Below are 20386 nucleotides of genomic sequence, written 5' to 3'. Positions count from 1 at the left end.
TGACACAGCTGGAACGTGTCAGGACCTGTAGTACGTTATTGGCCTGAGGCCTCCGAATTACAGTCCATTCTCAGCAGAATCAATCTGAACTCGAAAACCTTCCCTCTAGGAAACATGTACCTATCTACTAGCAGAAAGCACTTCTTGTACAACTGAAAATAGTATTCACTTGAGGTATGTTGCAAGTTCACCTTCCCCAAATCAGCCCTGACGTGCCATAGCTCTCAGCGTGTCCACGAAGGGAGAAGAGGGCTACAGATGTCTCTTAACTAGATACACAACACGGGTGCATGTGTGACACTTTGCTGCTAGTCAGATCCCAGACTGCAAGTGGGAATCGCTGGCTGTTTAACATGCGTTCAGAGCCTTGCCAATCTAAAATGGCTGCTCCGTAATACTTTAATTGCAGTTTCATGGAAACAAATTGCTATTTAACTGCAGTAAGCATTTCTGTGACTTGGCTGGACTGACAATAGGTGAGTCTCAGCAGCAAAAAGACAGGTAACATCAACTTGTAAATGGTCTGTGTTTCAACAGCCTCTCCAATCCAGTCACAGGATGCAAGCACCCAGGATAGAATTCCTGGGTGAAGGAAGCTTGGGACAATGTCTTCTCAATTTAAATACAATTATTTAGGCTACATGGAAACCTTTCACTATAGTGTTTTGATAGACAGATCTTGGAGTCTATGTTATGCAATTTATTGGCCCTAAGAAATATTTTATATAAATAGTAGTACACATTAGAATCTTACTATATTGACATTTAAGCCATTTAACTTAAGAGCTTCATTTTGGATTATCAGTTGTTTCAAACATCAGTGCAAATCAGGGCAAAAGAATTTAAATACGGTTAATATTAAGAGGATGACAATTTCACAAGCTTCATGTTGGTGTGACAGTTTTCTCATTTCGTATTTTATAAGACACTACAGTCTGTGTTAAACTATTTCCTAATAAATCATGACGAGCTGGAAATAGTTTCTCGTGGCAAACGATTTGGTTCGGAAAAGCTTCGTTTGGGCTCTCCGGCCTTTTGGACTGTGTAAATCTAACTAGACAGATCGGTAAAAAACATTAAACCCTTTCAGAGGACAATCTGTTTCATTAGCAAGATTGACAATTTGCATGATTGAGACATTTATATGTATCATAAACTTTTTTTTTTTAATCAGGAGTTCAGCTGGGCTCAGTCACATTTGCTTTTCTTTTTAATTGCACTTGCTTGTAGAGACTGGGGCCATCTTGCTCTATGACGTGGTTAATATTACATAAGTCCTGTCAAAAGAACAGAGTGCATCCCACTAACATCACCAATGCCACGATGAAAGGTGAACAAGCTCGTGGGTTTTTTTTTTCCCCAGCAGTGTTGGAGCTGGGGGAGGAATGCAATCACTGCTCACATCAGAATAAACCTGAGTGTTTTTAGTAGCTTTCTATCCACACAGAGCATCCCCATTAGAGCCAGGTTTTATTGTTTGATACGCCTCTGGTTTCAAGGAAGTGTTTTACCTAAAGCAAGACTACTACTTAAATATGTTCTATTGTATATTCATAGCTCCATTAGTCCTTCTCCAATTTAGCACATCAAAGAGAAGCCTTCATCACTTGCATGTGGATTATACTAACATGAGTGACATTTGTAATCTTATAGGTCTGCAACTTAAGAAATGCTTTTAGAAGCTCGTTATTAAATACGCAGCAGTGCTTGAGGAACTAGCCCTATAATAGTTCATTTAAAGTCTTTAATGACCTTAGCCCTCCACATCACTAAATGCCACACTGTATTACTGACTACAAAGTTATTAACTATCTCCTTTGAATTTCTACACTATATGGGACATGAGTGCTTATGTCAAAAAGAATTAGAGAAGATGCTAGCATTCTTATTAACACATTTCTCCTTTTCTGTCCTGAAGAGTCCCACGTTCCCTTAAAGGATATTGAAGGGGAAAAAAAAAAGTGTTAAGAACCAGAACTAGTTCCTAGCAATTCCCCAAGGATCCAACTCAAACAGATATTGTTATCTATGTGATTTTGTTCATTTTATTTTTTCTCCTGCATATTCTTTTTATAAAGCTCTAATAAACTATTCACTTTAACTAACTCTGCCTTTAAATTCTCCTACACGAGGTTTATAGGAGGTTTTCAGTTGGAGCAACTGATTTTTTTCTCTTGGCCTGGAATCTCTGGAAGCAGGAGATCCCAAAGGGAAGCTGACTGCTAGTTGAGAGGTGGTGAGCCAGACCTCTTTGCAGAACCAATTCCTATTCTCAGAGAGAGGGTGGGTCTATATCAGGAGCTTTTCTCTGGAACAAGAGAAAATAAAACTTAAAGTAGCATTATGAACACACCTGGTTTTATTAACCTGTAAGAGAAGTTGCAGTTGAGTTTGCTCACATACTACAAGCCTGGCAGGGCAGCCTTTCACGTTTTTCCTCCTTCCAGCACCGGCACTGGGCCCACTGAATCCTTGGCCTACACGTGTTTTGTGCAGGCAACTTGGGCGCTGGTGGGGAGACTCTGCTGCCTAGAACAGGCGACTAAGTACCTCAAGACTACTACCAAATGAAATCCAAATCCTCCGCCAAACACATGGAAAGGCAGAGTCAGTACAGGAGCGAAAGAGCAAAACAAAATAAACAAATCATACAGCAGACCACACGAGTCTAGAAGCTCGGCAGGAAATGGCTGCTTCACCCATCAAAGAGGACTGTAAAAGAGCTCGGAGCTCCTAACAACTAATGGAACTTCAAAATCTGTACAGGTATGGTTTAGAACTGCTATTTCCTTCAAAAGCTATAAACTTGGTAAGAGAACAAGACGGTTATGCGACATTCTTCAACATGCTTTCCATCAATACCCAAGGCTTTCCTACTGAGAAAAAAGAATAAACGAAATAGCTGAAGAATCAAACGTATATATATAAACACAAAAGGTTCACTGTGATACGGCATAAGTGTAATGACATGCTGTTAACAGAATATTCTGAATTTATAGAAAGGACTCCGTTAGAAACATGGCTTCGTACTCCTGCCAAAAACGGCAAAAGTAATCTGAAGAATACCTTATTAGCTCAGAGCTAAATAAATATACGCACTGCTTCCCTCGACCCCCGAAGATTTAAAGTGAACTTGGTACGGAACAAAAAAAAAATAAAATTTTCCAAAACACAGAAAAGGAAAAGCAGTTTTTAAACCCAAACTCCATCGAATATTTTTCTTTTAAGTTTTTATTATTTAAATACACCATACTAGAGCAAATGTCTCTGAAAATATCACAAATAAAAGATTTTTTTCTTCATTCAGCAAATTAGAAGTAGGGGGAAATTTCTACACAGTAGCTTCTATGAGCCTGATTTTTTTTCCAAGTTTTTTTTTCTTTTTTTCATTCTTTTTTTTTTTCTTTGCCATGGGAGTAGCAACATTAGGACGAAAACACTTACATGCATACATACATTGTATTTTACAGAGATACAATAAAAGTGTTTGTGATAGAATATCACAAAAGCCACACATCTCTTTCCTTTATCTCATGTTCAGTTTTGATTGAAACACATTTCCTTACAACACTTAAATATACAAAGAGCAAATAGAATGTTGTTAAGGTAAAAACACAGGGTACAAACTCTGGCCAGTGCCCTGCTAATTGTTAATGAGGGTAGAAAGCAGATTTGAATGCTTCTTTTAATTAGCTTCATTAGTCATTTCCCTCCTCCCAAGCTCCCTCCCCCCCAAAGATGTCCTCCGGTGGATCTTTTTTCATTTTCTCTACAGTCTCCCATTAGCCCAGGTTCATGGAGTCCTTAATGTTCATATTCAGTCATTTTAATACACCAATAAATGCAAGAAGGGCAATCAAGACTAAAGAAGGTGCAATGGCATGGAGCTGGCACTGGTGCTAGCTACAAAGGTGACTTGTCTACTGAAGACACACGGGATCCACCTGTGATGAACAAGATCTGAGATGAAGGCACGCATTCTGCATTACTCTGACCTTTTAGCAGACCTGCAAGAAACAAAAACGGGCATCTTAGCTAAAATGCTAAACTTGAGAGATATTAAACTCAAACATGGCTGCTTTTGTCTTCCCTACATTCACTAATCTTCTATTAGATTAACTTTCCAACTGTGACTTGTTAGAGGCTTTCTACGCTACTTAACTCTGGCAGTGGAGAACTAAAGCATAACATTTTCTGCACTTTTACTGGCGGACAAAATGAGACGACAAATGGACTTTCAGAAAGTTTCTGGTGTAAAGTTCTACAATGAATTGCTGAACTCTGTTAAAAGCAAGTTTCTTTCTGCAAAGAATGAATTGTAACATCTTGCCTCGTACTAGGATCTTAAAGGCACATCAGAGCCAAGTCCCTCCTCCCCAGGAAGTTTTGTGTTAATATTCTCAACTGTGTAAACTTTGGCAAGTTACTTAACTGTCTGTGTCTTGGTTTCCTCATCCTAAAAGCGGGGATAATAAGGGTGTTATAAGGATTACATAATATATAGGGAGCGCATTCAACAGCGCCTGGCACTTAATAAAAGCTAAACAAATACTGGCGGTTAACATGATTATTCTAATATCCCATATGATGTCTATGCACCCATGTCCTTCTCTGCTTATAGGTATGTGTGTATATACATGTGTGTATACACACACACAAAAAAATATTGAGATACTTCTTTTCCCTTAGTATTTCCTACCTACTATGCCACTTAATATTACATAAATATTGTAAATATATGAATCAAACGTATGTAATGTGTTAATGACTTGTGCTCAATTAAAGAATGTAGTTCAATGGAAGTCTAACTTAAATATCTAAGTTAGAAATGATAATCCACACAGTTGTCCAATACAATCTGTTTGCAATTACCAAAATGAAATAATATATATTAGGTTTTTATGGTTCTTAAATGACATTGTGAGCTTCCCAGGAAGTTCTCCTTTCACCCTTTCCCTAACTTACTAAAAGCCTGAAGTCTATTAGGAGCTGCAACCCCCTACTTCCAAGCTAATTAAAGTGGTAGAGGCTTAATCCCCAGAGTGGAGGCTCAGTGTGAGAAAGGTAATTTGTCTGTCCAGAACAAAGATGCGGCAGCAGCCAGCGAGCATATTTAATAAATGAGCAACAAATGTCCTCTACGATGGACACACACACACAACATCAATTATGTAACTACGGGGGGAACTGTGAAGTGGTATGTAAACTAGAACCCTCGCTAAATTTTCTTCTGACCAAAGAGATGTGATGTCTTATTTTACTGAAAAGCACAGATTATTCTAGATGAAACCATCACTCCTGAGTGGAAGAAAGAATTCCAGAGCAGGCAAAAAATTTACCAAAAATAAACCCAAAACACCCCACAATTCTTGATTCTATTTACATAACTCTCTCTCTACAAGGCAGTATTCTCCTGAGGGGAGCCAAGTCTCCTTCAGACAATATAGGCTATAACATTTTGTAGATCCTAGAACAAGAGTGGTCTGAGATTTCAGTCAAGAGACTGTATGATTTAAGAGCTTAAAATTATTTTTTCTCAGAACATACAAAAGCCAATGGTGCAGAACAACAACTAAACATCCCAGACACTGGGAACAAATTTCAGGAGGATAAAAGTTGAAAGGGGCCAGATGATGGGGGCCTATACTTTCCATACAATTAGCTGCCTTTAAAGAAGGGATGTACAAATAATCAACTCATTACTTTTCAGCCAGAGGATGTTTGGGTATATTTATTATGCATCACGCACTAAAAACGTAATTGGTTCTGTGAACAGAAGGAAAATGGCCAAAATTAATGTCCAATTTTCCCTACCAAAAATATGGAGAATGAGAGAGAAGAAAATAATAAAATGGAGCTATTTGTCATTTCTCCCCATCTCATCTCCTCCAGAAAAGAAACGCCACAGGGTTTGGGGAAAATCATTTTAAAGCATTCTCCAGGTCCAAAAAGCAGTTTATGACTCCACCAGGAAGTATGTTTTCATTACCTCTTCCCCCTTGCCCTCTCATTAATATCTCTCTGGACCACATTCAGCTTACCCAAAACCTTTATTTACAAAAACTACCTTGTGAATTGACTGTGCTCATGGTGAGCTGACCACCAAGGGCAAAAATGTAAGACATTTAGGCCAACGGGGATATGTTCTTAATTAACATCACCCCCAAAACACAGCTTCTCACCAATGTCTGACAAGAACACATCCTTAAGTTATATTTCCTTATGCCTTTTAAGAGCTATTAATTTTTGAAGGCCACCTGTCTCCTTTTAAAAGGCTTCCAACATTAAAATACACACTGGTAAGGCTCTTATTCATTGCCTCATATATTTTGTGTTCCAAAATGAATGCCCTACCTCTCCCACCCTGTAAAAGGTATGGACTTACATGAAAGGCACAATACTTGCAGTCTCGTAAACATGTAAACCAGATTTTCCTCAAATTTTCCTCCCTAACACCTCCCAATTTACGTCATCTTATACTCAGTAAGATGGTACTGTGAGACGGTGCTCGTACTTATTACGCGTCTGTGTACTTAGTCCCTGGCTAACACTGCTATGGCCTGTATTTCAGTCTGGCTACACAGTCTGGCTACACTTTCCACCTTGTTTCTACATCCTTCAATTCTCACCATGCAAGTTGGTGAGCTGTATCATTTTTTTATGCCTTGCTAAGTCAGGGAAAGAAATGGTATAAAACCAGCAACAAACTTAAGATATAGTTTGTAGAGAAACTAAGTATTTACCTTGGAGGGGGTGGATTTTATTCTTGTACTTTTTTTTTGGCTACCAAGTATAACTACAAATGGCTTTGCCTCTATATTGAAATGGGTATCTCAAAATATTTGTTACCCATTCATTGGCCTCAACTCGGCCCTATAGATTCACTTAATGACAACTGAAACCATGAAGATCTGTAAGTATTTATATGTATTGGCACTCCTTAAAGAAGCTTGACCTGGCTCATCAATGGTGACTGATTAATCTGCAATAAAAAATTAGATTTCCGTTCTTAAAATAGTATTCTATGTAGTTCCCATATTAGTAAATAAGGAAAACTACATATTTTGATGCAATTAACCTTTACCTAAGAAAGCAATGGAAAATACATTTAAAATCATTCCATAAACTTGAGTAAGGGAAAATGATAAAAATAAGCATTAAAATATGGCAGTATAATTTAAAAGTTTTCAAATATTAGTCATTTTCCCTGTACACAGCATTAAGAAAATGCATTACGGAAGACAAAGAAGCCTAATATGTTTTCCTGAGATTTTTGACGCTTGCTAAATTCCTATTTGCAGATAAATGTTTTTTGTGATCCCTACAACAGACATTAATGAAGTTCCTATTGTAAATCCATAAAGAATTACCAAGTGAAGTGTGCACTTTTTGTTTCAATGCAATAACTCAGTGCTGTGTGATTGCTTGGGTTAATGATGAAAAAGTCAAACACACTATCAGAGCTGATGGAAAAATCTATCACCAATCTGAAATTAAAATTCATCTGTGGTCAATAAGATTTAATATCCATGCAAGTGGTGCTGTAAAGAGTAAATGAATCAATGTCATCAATACATAATCAGTATGAAATATGATGTGAATAAAATTATGCGCACGAGTCATACATTTCACTCTTTTCTGGGCCAGTGTGGAATGAACAGTCTCTTAACTGAAGGTTGACAGTAATTGTTACAAATTAGGCACAGCAGTTATCAAAATGCACTCACTTGCATAGCTATAGGACTTACTAAGGAGATTAAAATAGATCTGAAACTATCCAGTACTGCAGGTGCTGGACAACTGTTGATCACCAATTTTCCCTCTGAAGTGCCCTCTAATACATGATTCGTACTTTTGTATAATTTCCTCGTTTCTAACTCTGGTCCAAAAACTTTCCAGTTGTGGATCAAGAATCAAGACATTTAATCTTTAATGATCAGCAAGAGCTAGAACTTTTAAAACAGTTGTAACTTACTCAAATATTATGTATTGGACTACCAATCAACAAAAACGCTCTCCTTTGGAATTCCAGAATGTTTTGTAAAACTGCTCTTCTAAGATTCAAAGCACCGTAAATTGGGTTAGGAAGGCAGGTGTCCAGATTGCTATTACTAATGCAGAAATCATTCTTTCATGACAAAGACATTTATTCCCTCTTCCTACCAAAAATGTTCTAATTTTCCCCCCACAATAACCTAGTCACATCGTATTTCTGAATTTCAAAATTGTCAAGTGGGATAAACTACTGGTGGTAGGCAAGTTTTACATTCTGCCTGACGCTGCATGTGATAACGTGTTCAACATTGGTAAAGCTACAGCTATAACTAAGTCAGGATTTTTTTCACCACAGAAGATTCACGATTTAACCAATCAACTCTTCTATTTCTGAACAGTGTATGTATGAGTAGTCTACATTTCTTTAAAAGGGCACGCAAAAACACAACCACCGGAAGAGTGGTCGTGGCAGCAGCACCTCGGGCCCGATTCTGCCCTTCTCTGAGCCTCCCTGACACCTAGCGCGTCCCAGCGCGTCCTCTCCCTGCCCCTCCATCAGGGCCCGTCCTTACTCCCCGCTAAGCTACAAAGCGCACCCTGAGGGCTCCTGTTTGCCCTCCTGGGAAGCACCACAAAAAAAAAAAAAAAAAAAAAAACACAACCACCTAGGAAAACTCCCTCACTAGATGAAGAGCTTGAACCTTCCAACTAGGTATTCACCTTCTGGTCTGGCAGTAGTGGATTGCTCTGAAGTGAATTCAAATGGCCATTGATGAGAGCTGTAGGTCTATCATGTTCACAAAATAAACTGCCATTGATGTAGTGAAACCGATCTCCTGGGACCAGGCGATTCCGGCAGGTAGAGCATGTAAAACACTGAAAGGAAAAAGCAAATCCACTGAAAACAAGTACAAATTAAGTCTTTTTTGCTCACAAGTTTATAAACTGTTTTTAAGCAGGTATCTGTCAAGTACAGAGAGTCACTTATGGCTTAGTGTTTTCTTTCCTTCAACATGATTCTGGAAAAGAGTAAGCCAAAATGCAAGAAACTGGATCAAGCTAAAGGGGAAAAGCGACAAACAGGTGTGTGCTTCTGTGGCATGGGGGGAGTGGCGTGGGTGGATGTGTAATCATCACTGCCACGTAACAATTTCAGTGGATTCCTTCCATGTTTGTGGCTTGAGAAAACAGGGTTCCTACTAAGGAGACATGCTTTGTCTCCATGTAGGAAAGTTATGGTTCTTTTAAAAAACAGAGGAGGAGCAGCTGCTACCTTCAGATGATACACATTGCCTTGGGCCCTCATGACGAGTTCGCTCGCAGGAATAGACTGTCCACAAGCGCTGCAAGCACCGCTATTCCCAAATAACCTGAAACAAAGATGACGGGGACACCAATGAATAATCCCAAACCAAGGAAAAAGAAAGAAATCCCCCTGCCTCCGGCCCTCCCTCTGGAATGCATTTGACAGAGACTTTACTTTTAGGCTCCGGACTCAAATTTTATGAGTGATTTACATCACCTGGGAAAAATCCTTTTGGGGGTCACAGCTAACTTCTGCCTACCGCAGAGGAAGAGGGTGCCCTGGGTTTAATCAAAATATTGACTTACACCTCTAGCAAATATGGAACAATCCTGTTCTACACACATTTTATCAGATTACTGAGTTCATCATAAAAAAAAGAGATACAATTCATGCCTGGAGTTTAAATGTATTGTGTCCTTGAAATTATATGAAGAACTCTTTTGTACTTTAATCATATCTTGAGATATGAGTCATCAAAAGGGTTAAGAGGATTTGATTGTATATCTAAGAAGACATCATGCTCAGTGTATTGAAACTCCTGTAAACCTCCATCAGTGCAGACTTTCCATTAGAAACTCTCTGCTATCCAGGTTGATATATAATGTGTATGGGTTAACCTTTTCAATCATGGTGTCAACACTTAAGATTTGCCTCTGCTCATCTCTTTCATCCTAACCTTCTCTCTCTCTTGATAATGAAATGCTTGCTCCAACTTCCCTCTATCTGCTCCTGAGTCCACAATTTAGATTACTTCATCTCTGCTAGCAACAAACTGAATGAAATTTCGATTTGAGCAGAAAGTAATTTACCGGGATCTGGACCCATTTGTCATCATATCTCTCTGGGTGTTTGCTGTATCACTGCAGTTTTCCTATGCAATCAAATGAGACCACAACATCTGCCATGGGGGGAGGAGGGGGAGAAGGAGAAGTCTGCAGAGGAGGGGAAAGCTCAAGGAAGTGCGGTGTACTGAAGAAAAAGATATACATAATTCCTTACATCCTTCCACAGGCGCGACAAAATATTTTAACGAACACCGAACTTTGGTTCTTATGAAATCTGTAGACTCAAGCTAGGAAGCTTTATTTGCTTTTGGGCTTCCCTCTTTAATATCCACAAATATTTATTAAACAGACCAAAATGATTTCACATTGAAAGATGATATCCGAACGAGTAAGCAGGGTCAGAGAGGCACTTTTCAACAATGAAAAACAAAGTAATAGGACTTACAAACTAACATATCGGTGTCATAATAAATATTAATACTTGCATTTCTTCCTTGTCCAAAGAAAGTCATAAAATGCAGTTTGTGTCAAACCAGGAGACAGGCTCCTATAGAACACCCCGTAATCTGAATGATTGTGGCATGCCTCTATATAAAAATAATTGCTTTGAGTTTTCAGAATCTGGTCTTGCAGAAGAGGCTTGTCATGTTCAAACTACTAATTCGCTGTCGCCACTTTATTGAAAATAGCCTGTAAGTTGTTATTAAATGTATCGACTGAACGACAGGGAGAGTAGTAAAACTGCCCCTTAAGATGGCTTTTAATAGGAAGCCCAAGAAACAAATTTTGCTGCAGCATCGATTTGAAGAGTTCAATCAAAACTCCATTTCAAAACTAATTAGTCTGAGATCCACGACACATTGACACGTTCTTACAGAATCAGAACAGTTAGAGAGAGAAAGCTGAAATAATACACTGTCAGGACCTCTAGCCGCAGGACCGCACCGCGTGGGAGCTCAGGGGCCGCTGGCCTGCCATTCCCTAACGCTGGACCACTTCAGGAGCATTGATGAGGCCTCCCGGAGTCTCACCCACAGCATCCTGCAAGTGTGGGTTGTCACTACTGCCACAAGAGGCTTCTCAGAAGGGTGGGGTGGCCAGAGAACTAGCACTGCCAGGGGGAGTTTCCGGTCAACAGCAGGGCTATTTCAATCCCCAAAAGGGGTACCGACTCAAACACTTCGGATAAGAATAAAATTAAAAACCTGTCGATGTAGCCAAAAACATGCTGAGGATAAAAGGGGGGCGGTGTAGATAACGGGGGTAGGGAACAGAATCCTACCTGAGCCAAGGACCAAATACCCTCTTACAGCAACCCAGAAGTATTTTAATGGCCAGGAGTCTCTAATTATGGCTGCCACTACCAACAGGTACACAGTGACACTCCATCTCAAAAATACCCTTTCACAGTACCGATCTGATTACCCAACCTAAGTGTGCATTTATTTAACAATTCACCCTGAGTAAAGTCAGTTGTATGTCTTCAATGTCTAAGTGTATTTTAATAATCAGGGCAGTCGTATGTAATCCAAAAGCTTTTCATACATCTCATTTTCTCCAGCACCACTTGCATAACCTTTCTGGGAACAATCAGCCACAAAATCACGGTATTCCTAAAGTGTCAGAAATTACAGTTACAAATTTTGAAAATGACCAAGATCTACCCAGGACTGATGTGCTATTGAACAACATTATTAATGGAGTTTAATATCTTTCCGTGCCTACAGCTTTAAGGCTGCCTCAGAGCAGAAAACTTACATGTCTATACACATTTTAATCCCTTTTACCAGACAGGAAGGCTAACCATTAGAATTCCACCCTTTTTCTGAAAAGTTGTGTGTGTGTGTGTGTGTGTGTGTGTGTTTTAACAACGTTTCTGTGCGCTGGAGAGTTAATTATCTAACCAGGGGGACTGTCCAGGACAGTGTTTGATTTAAAAGGCTTGAGGCTTTAGGTGCTCAATTAAGTAGCTATCGGTCTCAGACTGGACTATAATGGGCTCTTTTCTCTTTAACTCAAGCAACGGGGAGATATACCCCAGGTCAGGCTAATTAAAGCCAGGGGAGTCTTTAATTGTGATGACAGAATCGGTTTCAGTTTCCTTTCTTTGGGTCCTCAGTCCAAGAAGGTCGTTAATATTTCAGCATTTGGGCAATGCAATCAATCACAAACATCAAGAGGTTACTTACATGGGGAAAAGGGAAAAGAAGGGAAGAAATCCCACTAAACCTCTACACTTTAAAGGTGCTCTGCTCCTATGAAAAGTACCATGCAGTGCTAGTACTGTTTGCCAGCTCCAACTCTCCTCGCTGACAGAAAGAGATGGAAAGCAAGTTGTATTTTTAGTTCAGTAATAATACTTAGCATCTTTCCCTAACTTCAGCGACCAATAGGTGAGCCTACTTGCAACTGATTACTTCAAGCAAAATACACACGATACGGCTGTTTTCTAAACCGCTTTCAGGCAAGGAGAGGTAGGTTTCTAAGAGTGTGGCTGAAAGGTATACATTTGTACCTACAAGTAAATATCAGCAACCTATCTGAGGAGAAAAATGCACATCCACAGCTACCGATCCAAAAGCAATTGGTTTTCCAGCAGGTTCCCATATTTAATCTAAATTCTGCACCAGCTATATTAAATGTAACAAAGAAAATGCAACCCAGAAATTATGCCTGGAGCCAAGTCCATTAAAGGTACTTCGGAATAACTAGAGACCAAGCACCTTAAAAGCACCAGAAGCTATTGATACTTAAGAGGGGGGCTGTGAATAATCGCAACTGCTGCGTTAGAGAGGGGAGGGAGGAAAAAAAAAAAATCAGCCAAATTACGCTTGGTTAATTCAGAGTAACAGATCTGCCCCCAAGTGAATTGGAGGCCTTGAATTAATTCTGTTATGACAAATCAAGATAAACGTTCCCCCTAAATTGCATGCGATTTAATTAATTTTTGAGATCCTGGGGTTTTTTTTTTTTCCTAGCTAATAGTTCACATGCTCCTGTGCTGTCATTGTGCTTGAGTGGGCAGACTTCAAAGTGATATTAAATAACCAACTATTAGATTTACCTAGCACGTCCTATTGGAAAAGTGCCATTTAATTACCTAGCCTGTTCAATTAAAGGGACAGCATTCTCTGAATATAGCAGCTTGCTGTTGATTACCAGGGAAATGAACTCGCTGTCTGGCGGCGCCTCCATTCCTAACGCTACCCCCTCCCCAAACACACCCTCCACCACCAACCACCACCAATCCCCCCGCCCCGGGCCCCCACCCCCAGCTGCGCGGCGCTCACTGCGGCTGCGGGCGCCACGTGAACCTCCCGAGCGGAGCCCGGGGAGAGAAAGCGCTACCCGCTCGTCCGGCTCCCGCCCTGCGCTCGCCCCCTCGCGGGCCCGAGGCTACCGGCCGGCTGGGCGCCTGAACTGCGGCCTCAGGCGCCGCCGGCCCCCAGCCCGGCCCCCGCCCGGCCGAGCCAGCGAGCCAGCGAGCGAGACCCGGCACGCCGAGAACCACCACCCGAGCTTCCGGCGCGTAGCCTCGCCTCCCCGGACCTGGAGCCCCACCCGTCGATCTCCGAACTTCCTCCCCTCGCTGCACTTTCCGCGCCAGTCTTCGGGCCCGAAGTGGGGGTGGAGGAAGGAGGACTCGGAGAAAGAGAATCGGAGTTTCTGAAGCTACTTGGTGGCGCTGGGATCGAGCTGGGGGGTCGGGAACTGGGGGGGAAGGGGGAGGATGCGCTTCCAAGGTTCAACGACTTTTGTAATTTTGCAAGGTGGCGGGGCCAGGCCGGCGTTGGCCCCTTTAAGACCCACCCTCCCTTTCCTCTCCCCTCCCCCCCTTGTCTATCCCTCCCTCTCTTAGAGGCCAATTTTGTTAATTAAATGTTTTGTTTGCGACGCAGCTCTCATTCATTGCGGACACGTCATTCGGAGCAGATCTAAGCCAGAGACCAGATCTCATTAGATAAAGCCCATCAGAACTAAGAAAATGGAGGAGCCACTAATTAAAGCTTTTAATTGTGCGGATTCGCTGCAGCAAGGCAGCCGCTTTATCTGAAATCTTGGAGGGAGGAGAGGCATGAAGCCCAGCTCTGCCCAATCGACACTCGGTCGCGCAGGGGGAAGGGGCTGGGGAAAAGCAGCACCACCCACCCCTCCCCCCCGCAACCCCCTCCTCCCCGGGCCCCTCCCAGCTCTCCCAAAGCTTTTTAGCCAGATCTTGCTTGTTTTCAAAAAGCCACAACCTCAAAGTCAGACAGTTTAAAAGCCCCTTAATAAATCGCTCTGTGGTCCCAGCTGGGGCCGAAGAGCCAAAGGGTCCCCTTCACCTGGCGGCCGGCGAGCGGATTAGTCCCGCTCCTCAGCGGCCGTCCCTGCAGAATTGAAAGCTCCTCCAACAAGTGGACTGAGGGGAGACTGGGGAGGGAGTGGCTGAGACGAAAAGGAACGCGCAGCCTCCCCACCTTCCCACCCTTTATTGGCATCTTGGTGGGCAGAAGGAGGGAACACTGAAGGAAGACTTAGGAGATCCCTTAAACTTGGTGGGTGAGAGGGGGGTGTCTGCTGCTGAGCCCTGAGCAGTGTGAGGAAAGGATCAATTTGGTACTGAGCTAGAACTCCGCTCTCCCGAACAAATCTAAGGTCCTCAGGGTAGCCTCCAGTTCAACAGCAAGCGTGGTTCCAGTTTTCAAAGTCAGGAAAAAAGAAAGGGAGAATATGGACCCAATTAATTAAGTCTTGGGGCTGGGCACACATCCTCCATTGCTCCATTAAGCCAAGAGAAAAACACCAAATGGGCATTTATATTTGTTCCCAAGAATAAGGAAAGGAATGGAAGTGATTCCCAGGAAGCCACTTGCCTAAACTTGTCCTGAGGGAATGCAAGTGGACCCATCTTCTTTTTAATTAGTGGTAATCAGAAGCGAAGGTTTTCTGAAGGCACTTGGAAAAGAGATGAATCTGTACCATTCACTGCTTCTGAACAGCACTGTCAATTTTTCCCCTTTAAACCACCCTCCTTCTTACCAGTTTTGCTCTCTATTTAATTACAGTACTGTCAAAGCTCATGGCATTGCTTGGAAGGAGGACCAGAAAGCATTATACCCATGTTGCTGATGATTTTCCAACGTTTACTTCTAAAAGAACACTTCGTGAAATTAACGCTGCCATCTTAATTTTAAAATAAAAGCCCTCTCCCTTCCTGTATTTCTTTTACTTGGCTGATTGAGGAGGCCAGCAAAGAGGACATAGGTTGCATTACTGGAATAGCCAAATATCATCTTATTCCATCATTTACACTAATGATATCGCTGGGGTAAACATACCCATACTCAGCTCCAAACTGCACTGGGGTCTTCTGCAGTTTTAGATGCAGAGTGAAGGAATCACAATGGAGCTAAACTTTGAACAAAATACCTCATCTACTGATTCACCCGCATTGAAGAAAGGGCAAAAATTTTCTAATCTCTATAAAGAAAACGGTTTAGGGCAGAAATTTAAATAGAACGCATTTCTTAAAAGTGAGTGGTTGTCTAGTATCAACCGTGTGCGTGTGGTTTTTTTTTTTTTTTAATTACTGGATGTTGAAACAGAACACCTCCTAGAAGCATTCATGTGCATCAGTCTATCAAACCATTTACTCAAATTAAATGTGTAATCCTTCAAATGCCTCCTTTCAAATTAATGAGTTTAAGTAGCTTGAGTTCACCTGAAAAGATCCTATAGGCACCTGACCTCCTGAATTCTTTCCATTAATTGCACTGAAACTTGTTGGAAAAAGGCTGCTTACATGGGCAGATGAATGTTCCTATACATTGCTTTAAAATGCAAGATTAGTATAACTCTATAGCCTCTTTCCCTAAATCTCTTTTGGGGATCAAGGGTAGTGATACAAATGACAACAAAAAACCCCAAATCTGAACATTCCTCAATTGAAAGAACTGCAAATTCTACATCACAAACCACACACTAACACTTGAGTATTGCGAGTCTTCAAGTAACAATATATAAAGAGAAACATTACCATTAAGTTTTTTTTTTTCTTGTTCAGGTTTCTTTGCTATAAGAAGAATGACAAGTCTTTAAACCGATGGGCAATCAGCATTTTTCACAAGGAGCACAAAGAATGAGTCAGTTTTCCACTCAAAAAAGTTTAAAGGTGCTTACGTAAATGTCATAATCAGCCATCACCATCGGCAAATCATTTCTCACTACCCACACTTACATTTTTAAATCAGTCTTTTGTCTCCGAGTTCCTATGTTGGTCCCTACCTTGCTTTAAGAAAGCAGCTTAACTCCCACTTGAAATGTTTATTTTTAGTGGAGGGTCCAAGTGCGGCTGACCACTTGAAATCCTGGTCCCGAGGATCCTGGTCCCAACCTTTGCACACCTAGCAGCCCAGTCCCACCAGATGCGCAGTTTTTACTTCGTGTGGCCTTTGCCATTAATTTGCCACTAAATATTGGAAGATTAACACATGCTTCTTTAACCCCTTAAATTTCAGCCAAGCGGGTTTTTGGGGTGAAGGCTACCCTGTATTCTCAGAGAAGCCCTGCTCCTTTCTTTAAAACCCTTGGTAACCTTTGGCCTCGCCATTGCTCTGCCTGCCCATGTCGGGGAAAAGCAGCCAAGTCTTACCTAATGTAGTCATTTCTGCAAAGGATCATGCCGCTCTTGGTGTAACAGGACGTGCCGATGTCGCCCAGCTGCGCCTGGCAGCAGGAACACTTGAGGCACCGGCTGTGCCAGTAGCTGTCCATGGCATAGAGCAGAAAGCGGTCCGCAATCTTGCCTCCGCAGCCTGCGCACCGCTTCCAGGAGAGGGAGCCGGCCGTCACCGGGGGCGGCTGTGAGCTGCTGCCCGGATTCACCATGGTCTGCAGAGGGCGGGAAGGGGACAGGGAGAGAGAGACAAAACAGGGGCGATGCAAAAGTTAGTACTCGCCGCGCGCGAGAGCGAATCCGTCCCCCGCCACCCTCCAGAGCTGCTGGAAGGAAGCAGCAGGGCAAGGGCGGGAAGGAGGATGAGGGGGAGAGGGAAGGAGGGAGGCTTGCCGGCAGCAGCCGCCTGTTTACTTTTCTCAAGCTTTGTTCTGGGGCCACGAGCTCCTCTCAACTTTCCAGCGCTCGCCGCCGCTGACAATTTCAGCTCGGGTACTGTCAAAACTCAAGAGAGCGAGGCTCCGCGGCGCGCTCCTCCCCTCGCGGCGCCTCCTCCCGGCCCCCGCCTCCGCCCACTGCCCCCTCCTCCGCCGCCCGCCTCCAGCAAATGAGGGTCAAACCCACCCACCGCCTCGCCGGCCCCTCCCGGGGCCCCGCCGAGCCCCGAGCGCTAGCCGAGGGGAATGAGAGGCGGCCCCCGCCGGAGCCACGTTCCCTCCCGAGCTCTGCCCGGGGAAGTGCAGCTGCAGTTCACAAGTTGGAAATAGTTCGGCTTTCTGAAAGGGAAGAACCGGCGGAGGGGAGACGGAGAGAGTGGTGGTGGGAGGAGAGGCGAGGGGACTTCGGGGGGGGGGAGGGGGGGTGCGGTGTGTAAAGTTGCGAAACTGGTTTTTCTTATTTTAAACAGCACCTTTCACATGCCATTGTGGTGACCGCCATCTCCCATTATTGTTCCAAATCTCATTTCATTTTGAAGATCAATGAGTGTTTTCTCTGCGTTTGCAGGACACAGGCAAGAATAATAGATCATTGAACTTTAGGATGCCTGTTAACTTCCTATACAAACACTCTCCACTTTGGTCTCACTAATCTGCCCTTGATCAGCAATTTAAATGGTAGAGCTTTGTTCCTCCAAAAGGGGGGGGGGGTACGTTACTGATAATATGTGAGAAGGCACTGTTAAAGGATGCACAAGTTATATCTGAGCCAGACCTACTGTCACCAAAAACTGCTTTTAAAAATTCCCCACTCTTTCTAATGAATGTCACGAGAGAAACAACTGGGGTCTAATATAGGAATCAATTTATAAAGCTTAGCCTAAACCGATTAATTTGTTGCCTCCAATCCTGAGTCCAATAAAGTCCTAGTGTTCCTCCAGTCACTTATTCTATAAAAAGATCAAGTTATTTACTGCCAATTAAGCAGCCTGTTTTGTCTTTGTCCTCTGTAAGCCGAGAGTGTGGGCTCCCCCCGAGGCTCCCGGCTATCTGCTCAAGACATTCAGCTGATACCTCAGAGGGGAGAGGACGAACTTTGCCTGTCCCCGGCCCAACTTGGCTGCTGCAAAAAAACGAGGGGAAGGGAACGAAACAAGGACTTGTGTTCCTTAAATAGGCCGATTTTAAACACATTTCCTCCGAAAGAGTCCCGGAACGTGTGTCCAGTGACCGCACAATAAACCAGAATAAGAACTGCACCAATTAAGCTGTAACAAAACCCTGAGACTTTGGAAACAGGACCACTCTAAAATCCATTAGCATTGCATTTATCCGAATGCATCATACCTTTATGTAAATTGATTTATCTGATGCATTTACTCGAGGAATTGCTTTTTGTTACAATTTCAGCCCTAACCCAAATGAATCTGCATTTCCTGCCCTAGGTCTTTAAACTGCCCACCCCCGCCCAACGTTTTAATCGCTCTGAATTCCTTTTTAAAAGAGGAGAGGGAGGGAGGAGATTCCAAGCTCTTCCCCGCCCCCATCTTTGGTGAGAGGTAAGTATATATGTATATTTTTTTTGAAAAGGAAACATTACACTGAGAAAAGCATCCAGTAACCCCATTAGCTAAAGCTCTTAAGGACAAGCAATACCTTAATGCTGATTAAATCTAAAAGAGATGAATCAAGACGACTGACCAGAAACTGACTCCCCTGATAACTAAGGACGGGCCCTCATCAAGTTTCATTTAGAGTTGGAAAAAAAAAGAAAGCTTTTAAGTTAAATAGGCTTATACTCTAGTAATTACATAGCCAAGCAATTTAGGTCCTGAGGTAGTCTGTGAAATAGAAAGCAGAACTGGCAGCTAGAGGCAAAATCTGCCCCCCTTTAACAACGTCTCTGGTGTTTTTTAATGGAGACCAAGGGAGGGACAAACGTAGCGCTGGCAATTTGTAGTACAAAAATGGATGCTTAATTCATGTCTTGATTTTAATTAGGTGATTCACCGGATTTCTCCTGGATTGGAACAAAAGACTTATAAGCCAAGAGGAATTTTTTAAAAGAACCAGCAATACCGAATCCTGCTCACTTAGATCCTTTCTGCCACTGTTTCAAAAATAGTGGTGGGGTGCGGGGGGTAGGGTCGTGACTATTTTCCCCACACTACTTCTCAGACTTCAATCCTTAAAGCACCTCCTGCCTCTGCCTTCGGAACTGAAAATATCCCCACACGCCTCCAAGGTCCCCACCAGCCCCGTCTCCAAGAAGAACCCTTTTGTAAGCAGGAACCGCTACAGAGCTGGCGGCCCGGGGCTGCCCTCCGTGCTAGCTCGCAGGCCGGCCTCGGTAGTTTCAGACTCGCGCATTATCTAAGCCGACGTATTGTTTACTTGCAATTTGGGACGGTCAAGGGAAGCAAGCCAAAGAAAACAGCCCCGGCCCAAATCGCCCCCCTCCTCCTTCTCCCCCCCCCCCTCCCTGCCCGCGGCTCCCCAGCCGTCCCCTTACCTGCTTTTCCCCTATATTGCAATATTGCGAGAGGCGGCGGCGGCGAAATTCGAGCGAAGCCGCTCGGCTTCCAAGGAAGGGGCGCCTTGGCTGGCGGAGCTGGAGGGAGGGGGGGATGTTCTCGCAGAAGCAGGAAAGGGGAGGAGGGGGCTAAGGGCTGCTTTTCTTTTCTTTTTTTTTTTTTAACGCGCTGCTCTGAGGCTGGGTTGGGGGGCCCCGCGTAAGTGGCAGGCGCCGGGAAGCAGAAGCGTCAGTCTCGGTCCTCGTCGTTCTTCTCCGCCTCCGGCTCCGCGCGAGCAGCTGCAGGAGCCCTCGGCCCGCGCGGCGCGGCGCAGCGGCAGCAACTGCTGCAATCGCTGCTGCAAGTTTGGCAATGTGGCTTCACTTTGTATATTCCCCCGCCCGGAGGCCCCCGCCCCGCCCGCGCTCCTCCCGCTCCTCCTCCTCCGCCTGCCTCCCTCCCGTGCGCCCGCCCGCCCGCTCGCTCGGGGCTGCTGGCGGCGACGGCCGCTCGGCCGAGCTTCCTGCACCTCCAGCCGGGGAGCGGCCGCAGACACAACAGCCCCAGGAGCGGCGGCGGCCGGCGCGGAGGCCGGGGGGCGGGCGCGCCCGGGAGGCGGGGAGCTGCGGCCGGCGGGGCCCCGCGCGCCTGACCCTCGCCCCTGCCGGGGCTGCTGCTGCCCGGCTTGGCGG

The 20386-nt window shown here is 43.8% G+C and overlaps 1 protein-coding gene across 2 annotated transcripts; it reads right to left on the bottom strand.

Moving 5' to 3' along the window:
- Positions 1 to 3249: 3249 nt before the first annotated feature.
- LMO4 (LIM domain only 4) lies at positions 3250 to 20109 on the bottom strand. Of its 2 annotated transcripts, none has more exons than XM_059925754.1 (5): positions 19694 to 20109; positions 16721 to 16959; positions 9269 to 9365; positions 8716 to 8871; positions 3250 to 4007 (listed from the first exon to the last, which is right to left on the bottom strand). In XM_059925754.1, the coding sequence occupies exons 2-5, from the start codon at positions 16954 to 16956 to the stop codon at positions 3999 to 4001; spliced, it is 498 nt and encodes a 165-aa protein (XP_059781737.1). In that variant the 5' UTR covers positions 16957 to 16959; positions 19694 to 20109; the 3' UTR covers positions 3250 to 3998. The 2 variants fall into 2 exon arrangements, with proteins under 2 accessions (XP_059781737.1, XP_059781746.1); XM_059925763.1 differs by lacking the exon at positions 19694 to 20109 and adding an exon at positions 17159 to 17271.
- Positions 20110 to 20386: the final 277 nt, after the last annotated feature.

Source organism: Balaenoptera ricei, chromosome 1 (assembly GCF_028023285.1).
Source record: "Balaenoptera ricei isolate mBalRic1 chromosome 1, mBalRic1.hap2, whole genome shotgun sequence".
NCBI lineage: Eukaryota > Metazoa > Chordata > Mammalia > Artiodactyla > Balaenopteridae > Balaenoptera > Balaenoptera ricei.
Note: the sequence above shows the minus strand (reverse complement) of the source record. Positions and strands in the feature narration are given on the sequence as shown.

Bases quoted from the DNA above. Each gene is read 5' to 3' on its own strand.
- LMO4 (XM_059925754.1), bottom strand. From the start codon at position 16,956: ATGGTGAATCCGGGCAGCAGCTCACAGCCGCCCCCGGTGACGGCCGGC. The intron at 9,366-16,720 runs GTAAGACTTGGC...TCTTTGTTTCAG, and splicing joins TGCAGAAATGACTACATTAG to GTTATTTGGGAATAGCGGTG. The intron at 8,872-9,268 runs GTAGCAGCTGCT...TTTTCCTTTCAG, and splicing joins GCAATGTGTATCATCTGAAG to TGTTTTACATGCTCTACCTG.